The sequence below is a fragment of the Beta vulgaris genome, chromosome 6, assembly GCF_026745355.1.
Source record: "Beta vulgaris subsp. vulgaris cultivar EL10 chromosome 6, EL10.2, whole genome shotgun sequence".
Classification (NCBI taxonomy): Eukaryota; Viridiplantae; Streptophyta; class Magnoliopsida; order Caryophyllales; family Amaranthaceae; genus Beta; species Beta vulgaris.
Genome location: NC_079207.1, coordinates 59,704,221 through 59,716,528, shown reverse-complemented (window position 1 = coordinate 59,716,528; position 12,308 = coordinate 59,704,221). Strand labels below are relative to the sequence as shown.

Sequence of the window (12,308 nt, the reverse complement as noted above, 5' to 3'; positions counted from 1 at the left end):
CTAGAGGTCCAAATTCGGATTCTCAAGTGCTGAAAAACTAAATCGATGGATGAAATCTTGGGAGTGGAAGCAATTAATTTCGGTTTTCAGGAAGAAATTCTGACTCCTAAATCTTCGTTGATGCAATTGAAACAACAATCGGAAATTCGACACACTTTTAGTGACTGGCTTGAATCGATTCACCGATCCAAGGAGAAGAATAAGGATAATGAATCTCGAGGTATGATTCCTATCTTTCAACAATTGGAAGAGGAGGCATCTGATTTGAATGAAGAACGATCGGAGAATACGAATTTGGCTGTGAGTAACATTGATTCTGTTTTAACTGTGCAATTGAATGAAAATGCGAATCAATCTTTGGTGAAAATTGATGTGACTGATATTCAGGATGATATTTATTTCTAGAACTCATCAATTGTTTGTTATGTCCTTGGTGTGAATCCACCTATTCAAGTGATGGATGGCTTTTTTAGGAGGATCTGGAAAACTTTTAACATAGATCAAGTAGTTATGATCAAAAAAGGCATGTTTATAGTGATGTTTCATGTTATGGATTCGAGAGATAGGGTGTAAGGAGGCACATATTTCTTTGATCATAAGCCAATCATAATGAAACTTTGGTCTCAGGACATCGATTTTGAGAAAGAAGAACTTAGATCCATTTCTTTGTGGGTGCATATTAGAATTGGGGTGAGAAATCACTTTTTAGAATTTTAGCTCAAATTGGCCAGCCAGTGCAGTGTGATGATTCTACACTCAAGAGAGATAAAGTGCAATATGCTAGGGTCTTAGTTCCTTTTCCTAGTTCTGTAGCCTTCTTGGATGAAAATGGTGGGAAGCAAGAGCATCCTATGCAGTATGAATGGAAGCCCAAACAATGTAAGAATTGTTTGAAATTTGGCCATGATACTCTGGAGTGTAGGATCCAAAAGAGATAACAAGTTTGGGTCCAAAGATCTACCCATGATCGAGGCTGTTGTGAAGGCAGCTGTTGTGAAGTCCGTGGCACCAGAGAATCAAAAACCTTCTCAATCTCTAGTAGATACAGAGGGCTTTTAGATGGCTCTTAGGCCAATAAAATTGAAGACTACAAATACTGCAACTACAAGCACAGATAATGCATTTGATGTTCTATTGAATGAAGCAGAGGGTGAATTTCAGGAAAAAGGGGAACCATCTGAAGTGTAGGAATTGGTTTTTGGTGAGCATGATGCGCCACTTGAATGTTTTGTGGGAAGAGGGAGCTCTTCCACCAATAATGGATAGAGTCTTAATTTTGAATGTCCGGAGGCTCAATGGTCCTAAGAAGCAGTTAGATGTTAGGAATTTCATTTAACATCATCTTATGGGACTTGTGGGCCTCCATTCTAGGGAGCCTTTATCAGAAAGTTTTTGGAGGATGGTGCTTTAGCTCTAATTCTGCTTTCCATGATAGTGGGAGAATAATTCTAGCCTAGAAACTAGGTGTGTTCTCTGTTAACATCCTACAAGGATCTAGTCAAGCCATTCCTTGTCAGGTTAGTCCTGTAAGTGGATTACGTTATTTTTTATTGTACCTTTATATATGGGTTCAATGAAAATGCTAGAAGAAGTGAATTGTGGCAATTTTTGAAGTAACATAATACAGATGATTCATAGATAATTGGTGGGGACATGAATTGTGTGATGAATGTGCATGAATGAATTGGGGCTCCAGTGAGAAGACATGAATTAGAAGATATCAATCAGTGCAATATGGTTGATGTTAAAGCTACTGGGAATCTTTTCACTTGGAACAATAAACAGCAAGGAGAGGCTCGAGTCTTTTCGAAAATTAATAGAGTGATGGCAAATCCAGCTTGGCGGGCTCGGTATTGTAATGCTGAGGTGGGCTTTATGAATGAAGGCTCTTTTGATCATTCTCTAGCTTTGTTGACAGTGTCTCCCAGAGCAAATTCAAGAAGAAAGCCTTTTCGTTATTTCACTATGTGGAGGCATAATGAGTTATTCCTTCGAAGAGTGGTTGTAGCATGGCAAACTTCAGTAAGAGGCACTAAGATGTTCTCTTTTGTTTAGAGGCTGAAAATAGTTTAAAAAGAATTGAAAGAATTGAATAGGTTTGGGTTCAATGATGTTCCGGCTGTTGATGCCAAGGCCTTCCAAGACATGCAACAAGCTCAAAGCATGATGCATGCTAACCCAGGGCAAGTAGAGCTTGCTGATGCAGAATTACAAGCAATTACTAATTATAAATTGAAGCATATGATTTGTACTAAATTCTTGAGACAGAAAGCTAAGCTGGAGTGGATTAGACATGGTGATGAAAACACTTCCTTCTTTCATCAAAATATTAAGGCTCGAAGAATTCAAAAGCAAGTGTATGTTATCTATGACAAGGATGGTATTTGGCAAGATACAGAAGAAGGAGTGACTCAAGCTTTCCTTAATTTTTATCAAGGTTTACTAGGGAGTACCAGTCAAAACAGAAGACCAGTGGTCCAGCAAATTGTTCAAAGTGGCCCTCTTGTCACTGAGGCTCACAGAGCTATACTCAATAACAGTTAAACTGTTGCTGAGATCAAAGCTACCCTGAAGTCTATGGATGGAGCATAAGCACTAGGCCCTGATGGCTTTCGTGCTTACTTCTATAAAGATGCTTGGAGCATAGTTGAAGAGGATGTGATCCATGCTGTATTAGATTTTTTCACCTCTGATAAGTTACTCAAGGAAGTTAATTCAACTTCAATCACTCTAATACCTAAAAACAAGTGCCCTACTCATGTTGGTGACTTTAGACCAATCTCTTGTTTTGATGTTTTGTACAAGTGTATCACAAAATTCTTGAGCAACAGATTGAGTAGTATACTACCTTATATCATTAATGATAACCAAGGAGGCTTTGTTCAAGGTAGATATATAGTGCATAATATTATGATAATCCAGGATATTGTTAAGCACTATAGAAGGAAAAATGTTAGTCCTAGTTCCTTGATGAAAATAGACTTACAAAAGGTGTATGATACTGTTGATTGGGACTATTTGAAAGAAATGTTACAGTATCTTGGTTTCCCTGACAGATTTACTCACTTGGTGATGACATGTGTGAGAACTCCTTCTTTCTCTCTAATGATCAATGGTTCTCTTCATGGCCACTTCTCTTCAAAAAGAGGCTTGAGGAAAGGAGATCCCATCTCTCCTCTCCTATTTGTTATAAGTATGGAATACTTATCAAGAATATTGAAGAATGTTAGAGAGTTATCTCAATTCAAGTTCCATCCTCGTTGTAAGGCTGTTAAGCTCACTCACTTATGTTTTACGGATGATCTCATAATATGTTGTAAGGGAGATTTTAACTCCATCTACACCATGTTGCAAGCTTTCAAGCTTTTCTCTGATGCGTCTAGTCTCAAAGCAAACATTCAGAAATCTGCTTTCTATTGCTGTGGTATGGAGGATGTTGATGTTCAGAGGGTGAAAAATATTTTTGGTTTTCCTAGATGCTCACTGCCATTTAGGTATCTGGGTGTGCCTATCTGCTCTAGGAAAAAATACTTCTTCTCAGTGTGATATGTTGATTGACAAAATGACCACCAGGATTAAGGTTTGGAGTTCTAGAAATCTTTCCTATATGGCTAGAGTGCATCTCATAAATTTTGTTTTGTTAAGCATTCATCAATATTGGCCACATGTATACATTTTACCTAACAAAGTTTTGTATGAATTGTGAAGATTTGTAGATCATTCCTCTGGAGTGGGCAAGTTTACTCTCAAAAGCCTGGGTTAATTGTCTGGAATAACCTCTGCTGTGAAAAGAAATTTGGAGGCTTAGGCTTTAGAGACATCTTTTTGTGGAATATAGCCTACATGGATAGATATGATGTGTGGGCAATTGTAATGAAGAAAGATAGTGCCTGGATTAGATGGGTTGATGTTGTGTATATTCAGAGCTCTAACAGGTGGCAGTATGTGCCTAGCTAAACAAGGGGCTTCATGGTCCTCGAAGAAGATCTGTGAGACAAGGGATAAACTGAAAGCTGAGTTTACAGTAGATGAATTCAAGGCAATGCTTGCATATTTTGTTAAGATGGTTCATAACAAACTAGTTCAACAGCAACATTAAGTGACTTGGAGCAGTTTCATCTGGAATATACTTAGCTTGCCAAAGGATCGTTTTATTTCTTGGCTTGCTATACAGAATAAGCTTCAAACTACTTCGAAGCTGGTCAAAATTGGTCTTAGTGTGACAGACAATTGTCTGCTATGTTGAAGCACCTCAGAAAGTCAAGCTCACTTATTCTTTGAGTGCCATTACAATAAGAGGTGTCTGTAGGCTATTAAGAGCTGGTTAAATATTCAGTGTACTACCACTGATTTGGGAAGGATTTTAAGGTGGATCAAGAATTGTAAGCAGTCTCAGTTGAAAAAGAAGGTGCTCTATACTACTATTGCACCTCTCATTTACAAGATATAGTAGAGTAGAAATGAAAGTTTTTGGCTTCACAAGGTTCCTCTTATACCTAGAGAAATTAGAGATATTAAATTTGTAACTAAAAGTAGAGTATTGGTTGTTTTGCATGATAAGATATCTCAAAGAGATAAGAGATGGTTTCAAGAGTTAGCTTAGTTAGCTTCTCTTTTTTTGGCTTGGTTTAGGCTGTTTTGGTTGTAAAGTGATTGGTTGGTTATAATATATCTTTCTTACTTAGCACAAAAAAAAAAATTAATAAAACAACCAAAAAAACCCAAACTTTCAAATCTATCAAACTTTCATTATTCAAACAAAAACATAACCATAAATTAATCTCTCCAAAAATTAATTGGAAGAAATGAAAAAGTTATGGAATGGAAAGTTGCAAAGAAATGAAAAAGAGGAGAGAGAGTGAGAGAGGGGAATTACCAGAAGAGGAGAGAGAAGAGAAGACACGATGCGTGGTGGTTGTACGTTAATGTGTAGTGGCACTGCGTGGTGGTGGCGACGCTGCCCTAAACCCACTAAAATCAACCCGGTGAAGAGACGAGAAGAGATGAGATGAGAAGAGAAGAGATGGTGTAATGCTCTGATGATGGTGCGGTTCTCCGGAGAGGGAGAGAATGAGAGGGAGGGGTGAGGTTTTCGTTCGAGTTAGAGTGAGAGAGCAAGGGAAATTCGTGTGCTGAATGAGTGAGGGTGTGCGTTGTGCAAGCTATCATTGGGAGCCAATTTAGTAAAGTGAAGGGCTGCGGTTAGCTCGAAAACTCCATACTTAGATACGTATCCATTACTTCATGCATATAGAAAAAGCACATTTGACTATCAATGTTCCAACATCAAGAGATTGTCCGAAAATAATATAAATAAAGTAACTAGATAGGTAATTAAGCTGCAAATCTATCATTCCACCAAAATGTTTAAGGTACCTTTTCTTTTCGATCTAATCTTCTCACTTATTTCTCTTAAAACCCTAGCTACCACTGATAAACCTAGGGTTGCCATAAATAAATTTGTCGATATATAGCCCGCAATTTCTTTTTTATTTCAATTTCTAATCAAAAGATCACCATTAATACGGTAATCACATTTATAAGGTAAACTCTGAAAATTCATTTTGCAAAGTTGTAGATATGAACAATTCATAGTTTAGGGTTGCAGCTTTAATATATTTTCCTTATAGGTTTCTTACAAATTGGCCAATCTAAAGGATCGGCCATGTCTTATAAGATCAACTAATATATATCAATGACACTCCATAAAAAATGATGCAAAGACATCTAAAATTATGTAGGTTGAGCATATTACACTACAAGAATGAATGGCGATTGCGACCAACTTTAACGACCGTGCGGAAATCCGGTCGTAAAAAGGTACCAATTACGTCGAGTTTTGAAAGCCGTCGTAGATATTAAGGTTATTTTGCGACGATTCTTGAATTTGGTGGTAAACGTTAAATCCTGGTCGTAAAAAGTATGAAATTGTGCGAAAAAACTTGAGCGGGAGCTTTCCCGGTTTCATAATTCTTTTACGCCCATATAATTAGTAACTACAACGGAAGCAACGGTTGCAAAAGACTATTAAGGTCAAAAAATATCATTAGTTTATTAATCCCCAAAAATTAAAAAGACCCTACGACACTGTTACATTGCGGTTCTTCTGAGCTTCTTCACTCGCGAACTCCTCTGTTCGTCCCAATTCCTCCAATTGGTGATCGTTTGTTCAGATTATCTGGTAAGTTTCTCCATCCTTCATGCTATAAAGCCAAAATCAGATGTTCTCTTTTGTTTTTGTTTGCCTGAATTGACGGTCTTCATGTTTTTATTGTTCTTGAATTGGATTCCTCCCCTTGGCGAGAAGAGTGAGCGTTTCTTGGACTGGATTCATCAGGGCATCAGTTTCAGGGGAATTAGGTATTATTCTTCCAGTTTCAAGGCATAATTTTGATTTAAATATTTTCATAATCTTGGTTGGTATTATGTTCGTTTAAGATTTTATTAGAATTTGGCTGGTATTATGTACGTTTGGTTTTATTAGAATTTCATTAAACGAGCATAATGTTAATCATAATGTTAAATCTTAAACTGGAAGAACGTACAATTGTCGAATTTGGCTGGTTTTATGTTCGTTTGGTTTGATTTTATTAGAATTTGAGTATGATTAATATAACGCAAGATGATAATCTGTTAAATCTTTACTCTTCCTCGGTTACTGATTTTGATGAATCTGTTAAATCATCAAGAGTAATCAGCAGCTTCTGTTAAATGATTACCTTTTAACAGATTATCAAGATTCTTCTGTGATCATTTCCAAGCTTCTGTTTTACTCTTCTTCTGGTACCGATTCACGCCAGCCTTTGTTAGAGCCTTCTTAGTTTCTGCGATTATTTTACTTTCTCCAAGAGCAATGCGTATAGCAACATCATTTTAATTTCTATTACAAGATTCTTTAATGATGGAACCTAAGCTATTAAATTGTGGGAGTGAAATGGGATCTGTGATAGCTAATAATCATGATCATGGGACTAGGGGAATTTAGTTGTAGAATTAGGATCAATTTCATGGTTATGATTGTGGATTCTTAAAGATTAAGCCGAAAAATCTGTCTCTAGTTAGTTGTAAAATGTAAACTAATAATTTGGTAAACCGAGATTGTCCTGCTCATTGTCCAGCTCGTAGAGTGATGCACTATTCTGAATTTTATATGACATATATATGGTAAGTGCAGGGATATTTTAAAAGGAAGGTGTTTACAAAAGCTACTAAATTATATTTCCATTTGTGCTGTGTCTTTTTCTAGTTGGCAATATTTAATATCTTATATACCAAGCTATACTACTAATGAGAGGCAATACTTATGTGCTTGTTGTCTTTTACTTTCCTTTCTGCTTTAACTTGGTCATGCAGGTACAAAAGTGCATAAAGAAATAACCCACCTGATATAAGTATATTATATAAGTATATTCTTGGGGTTTCTAGGTTCTAACTGACATGTTATTCGAGGTTAATTATTTGCTAACACTTGCATTTTGGATTTTGTCGTAGGTAGTATACCAACAATTGGGGTTTGTGTCGTGATCTTTCGTGTTGTCTCCTCTTTTGCGTGTTTGACAACAATCTTGCACACTACACATAGTCCTGACATATTGGCAAGGTAAATTATTAGATTCTTTTTAATATTCATGCTTCGTTTATAATTTTAGACCATAGATATTCTCCATTTATGAAATTAGATACTTTATTATCTTATTATAAAAAAACGTTACATTTGTTTGTTCAGAATACAATGGCACCTTGTAAGGAGTGGATGAAACATTCCCGAAATGATCGTTTGAATGTTGCATATGAAATAGGTGTTGAAAACTTTTTAAGATATGCATTTGAAAAGTCGGGAGAAATAGAAAAGATTAAATGTCCTTGTGTAAAATGCTCGAATGCATCATTTCAATCTCTAAATATGGTCAAAGATCACTTATTAACTTATGGAATCATCGAGGGTTATACATTTTGTATCACCGGGGAAAGAGTTGGGGAGGATACCTTTGAATCACAATCTAGTGAAGAAGTAGGAGATGATGAGTTACTAGATGATGATAACGAAAATGAGATGGATACAATACTTAGGGATTTTTTTCCTAATTGTAGTGGTTTTGCTGAAAATGACTCCTCTAGTGAATTACGGGTTGAAGATCTGAATGAGGACGCTAAGAAATTCTTTAGATTGTTTGATGATATGCAAAAGCCATTATTTCAAGGTGCTAAGTCCTCAAGATTGTCAACAATTGTTAACTTGCTTCATATTAAAACTCTTGGGAGGTGGAGTAATGACTCATTTACTATGTTATTACAATACTTGAAAGATCATTTGTTACCAAAAGACTCAACTCTTCCTACTTCCTATTATGATGCAAAGAAGACCACTAAAGATTTAGGGCTTTCATATAAAAAGATTAATGCTTGTGTTAACGATTGTATGTTGTTTTGGAAAGATGATGAACAATTAGAATATTGCAAAATTTGCAATGCTTCTAGGTGGAAGCAAGGTAAGAATAGTGGGGAAATTAGAATGAAGGAATATGGTAAAAGAATACCTGAAAAGGTCCTCCGATATTTTCCGCTTAAGCCAAGACTTCAACGTTTGTTCATGTGCTCTAAGACAGCTCATCATATGAGATGGCATCATGAAAGGTCTGTCAAAGATGGGGTTATTGAACTCCCCGCAGATGGGAAAGCATGGCAACATTTTGATGAGAAATATGCACCTTTTTCTTCTGAATCTCGTAATTTTAGGTTAGGGCTTATAAGTGATGGATTTAATCCCTTTTCTAATGTTGCAAAACCGTATAGTATTTGGCCTGTGATGCTAGTTCCATACAATTTGCCTCCTTCGATGTGTATGAAACCTTCTAGTATGCTATTAGCAATGCTTATACCTGGTCCAAAGGGTCCTTGCGATGCTATTGATGTATATTTGCAGCCTTTGATGGAAGAGCTTAAAGAGTTCTGGGAAGTTGGTGTTGAAACTTATGATGCATCAAAAAAAGTAATTTTCAAAATGCGTGCGGCTTTGCTGTCAACTATCAATGATTTTCCTGCTTATGGAATGTTATCTGGATGCAGTACTAAGGGGAAGAGAGCATGTCCTTGTTGTCATAAATAAACTTCTTATATGTGGTTACCTAACTGTTTTAAGCATGTCTATATGCGTCATCGACGTTTTCTTCCTATTAATCACCCATGGCGAAGGAAGAAAGATGTGTTTGGAAAGAAAGAAAAAGGAGAGATACCTAAGCCATTATCAGGGGAGGAAGTTCTTGAACAAGTCAGAGATCTTGAAGGTATATGTTTGTCCAAAGATCCCACTAAGAAAAGTATTTTCTTTGAATTGCCTTATTGGAAAACACTTTTATTACGACATAATTTAGATGTAATGCACATTGAAAAGAACATATGTGATATTATTCTGGGAACCGTCATGAACATTAAAGGACAAACTAAAGACACAGCTAATTCTCGTTTTGATATGGAGGGATTAGGTACAATGCCAAAGCTACATCCTATTTCAAAGGGTGACAAAATTGAATTACCCCCCGCACTATACACACTATCTAAGAGTCAAAAAGAGATACTATGTCGTTTTCTAAAAGAGTTGAAAGTTCCTGATGGGTATTCTTCTAATATTTCTCGATGTGTAAATGTAAAAGATTGTAAGATTTCAGGATTGAAGAGTCATGATTGCCACGTCCTGCTACAAAGCATACTTCCTCTTGTGATTCGCGGCCTTTTGGTGAAAGATGTATCTGAGCCTTTAGTTGAGCTATGTCAGTTTTTCGGTGTGCTCTGTGCTAGATCTATGCAAGTTGAACATCTAGAGAAAATCAAAGCCCAAATTCCTTTAACGCTTTCTAAGTTGGAAGCATGGATGCCTCCTTCTTGTTTTGATGTCATGCTTCATTTAAGTGTCCACCTAGCTGATGAGGTAATTATTAGCGGTCCTGTCCATTTTCGTTGGATGTATCCTGGGGAACGATATCTCCATAAACTCAAGTTATATGTGCGTAATAAAGCACATCCAGAGGGCTCAATAGCGGAGGGTTATATTGTTGATGAGTGTATGACTCTATGCTCAAGGTACTTAGATGACGTTGAAACAAAATTTAATCATCTTGAGCGTAACTGTGATGGTGATGATGATACCGCAAGGAAACTATCTATATTTTCTCACCCTGGAAGGCCCTTAGGGGGCGGAAAAACCAACAATTTGGGCGTGTATGAAAGAGAGCAGGCTCACATCTATGCTTTAAAGAATTGCAGTGAAGTTGACCCATTCTATAAGTGAGTAGTTAGAAAATTTGTTTGATGTTTCAGATGTTTTTATTTATTATTTATTTATAGCTAATTTACTGTCCAACATAGAGAATATGCTGAAATGATAGCACATGAAGGAGTTGAACTTTCCTAACATCAACGAGATGTGAACTTTGTGAATTGGTTTAGAAAAAAAGTAAGTTTTCATTTCCAGACAAGATTTATCTTTGACTTTGATAATTTGAGATTGCATTTTGATCATATGTGTATTTTCCAGGTTGAAAAGTTGGACGAACAAAAAGCATGTCCTTATGGGAAGAATTTCTATCTTTAGCACGTGGTCCTATATACAGTTCTAGGTCTTTTAGTGGTTATGTCACTAAGGGATTTAGGTTTCATACATTACACCGTGATAGAAACTTGAGAACACAAAATAGTGGAGTAGTGGTGTTGGGTGATACTGGTGAGGAAAAAGAGGCCTTAGACTTTTATGGGGCATTGACAGAAGTAATTAGACTAGAGTATTTGGGGGGTAATTACGTTGTATTTTTCCGGTGTGATTGGTATGATGTGCTTGATTCTAAGAAAGGAATTAATGTGGACAAATTTGGGTATGTTAAGTGTTGATACACAACGGAACCTCAAAACAGATGAACCCTTTGTGCTAGCTAGCCAAGTGTCACAAGTGTTCTATGCAACAGATATTGTAAAAAAAGGTAACTGGCGTGTTGCAGTTAAGACAAAACCTCGAGTTACATATGAGTTGGCAGTGGAGAAAGACAACGATTCTCAAAGCATGGAAATCTTAGATGATGCCGAGGATGCGTATCAAGAACGTGAATCTTTTGGCTTTGTTGCATCTGCATCGGCATACACGCATAACGAGATGAATGATGAAAACAGGATTGACATGGAACCTGAGATTGTTGAGATCGTTGATGCTGTGGTAGTGAAGAAACAAAAGAGAAAAACTTAGAGATCCTTAAAATATTCTGCTTTTAAGATGGATTATTATTAGATTGCCATATTTCTTTTTTTTTTTTTTTTGAACAAAATAATATCTAAATAGTGTTTCGGAAGGTTATGTTGCTTAGAAATAGTTGACAAGAGCTAATGTTGAAATAATTTATTAGTTCTTGCCTATATATTGGTGCTTAAAGTACTACTTGCTAAAATAAAATGGCACAACTTTGAGATTTTTAGTATTCATCATCTGGTAAATCAATGGAATTTCATAAGTACTTGCACTAGCATTTATAATTTGATATTTGCATCGTAATTATATGTATCTAAGTGTTATTGGCCATATTCATTAGGCTCGTGTACCGTCTAGGGGAATTGCACACTCAATTTATGTTGCTAGTAGCCTGGTAAGTGATTTAACGTGTTTGATGTGGTTTATTATTTCAGCGTCACGACTGAGGTAGAGGTTTCATAATGTTTCTAACAAGTTCAACACTTAATCAGGCCTCTCTTAGCTTCTCCAACGGCTTATTCTTCTGATCCGAGTTCCACGCTGTCATTGACCAAGAGTTCCATCCCTCTGGTTTCAGTCATCCAGGTTAGATTTTCCGCCCTTCTCTCCCGGTGGTTGTCCATGTTTCAATTGCACAAGTACTCAATGTTTCATTCTATGGGTTTAGTATTATTCGGAAACAATACTAATATGAGATTTATAATTGGGTTTTTTATTGTGATCAACTATTATGAAGGGCCTTCAACTGAACTTATATTATATTCTTTATTTGGAAAGAGGGTGAGGGTCATGAGTAATAGTTTTTCACAATTATTGATTATTTTTGGGATTTTGGTTGAGTTTGGTGGTTTGAGGTACACTTGACTATAAAATGAGGATTTTTGGGACTGCGGGAAAAGGATGTGTGTGTGCAGGGGCTGTAAGAGGGGGTGGGTGTGCAGGGCTGTAAGAGGGGGTGGGTGTGCAGGGTTGTAGAAGAGTGTGTGGCTGTAGGAGGGGGGTGACAGGGCTGTAGGAGGGGGGTGTGCAGGGGTTAGAGGGGTGTGTGTATGCAGGGCTGTAGGAGGGGATGGGTGTG

General features: G+C 36.8%; 1 protein-coding gene across 1 annotated transcript; it reads left to right on the top strand.

Annotated features, from left to right (window-relative positions):
• Positions 1 to 7,732: 7,732 nt before the first annotated feature.
• Positions 7,733 to 9,106, top strand: LOC125498524 (uncharacterized). Its single transcript, XM_048646748.2, has one exon. The coding sequence runs from the start codon at positions 7,733 to 7,735 to the stop codon at positions 9,104 to 9,106; it is 1,374 nt and encodes a 457-aa protein (XP_048502705.2).
• Positions 9,107 to 12,308: the final 3,202 nt, after the last annotated feature.

Bases quoted from the DNA above. Each gene is read 5' to 3' on its own strand.
- LOC125498524 (XM_048646748.2), top strand. From the start codon at position 7,733: ATGGCACCTTGTAAGGAGTGGATGAAACATTCCCGAAATGATCGTTTG.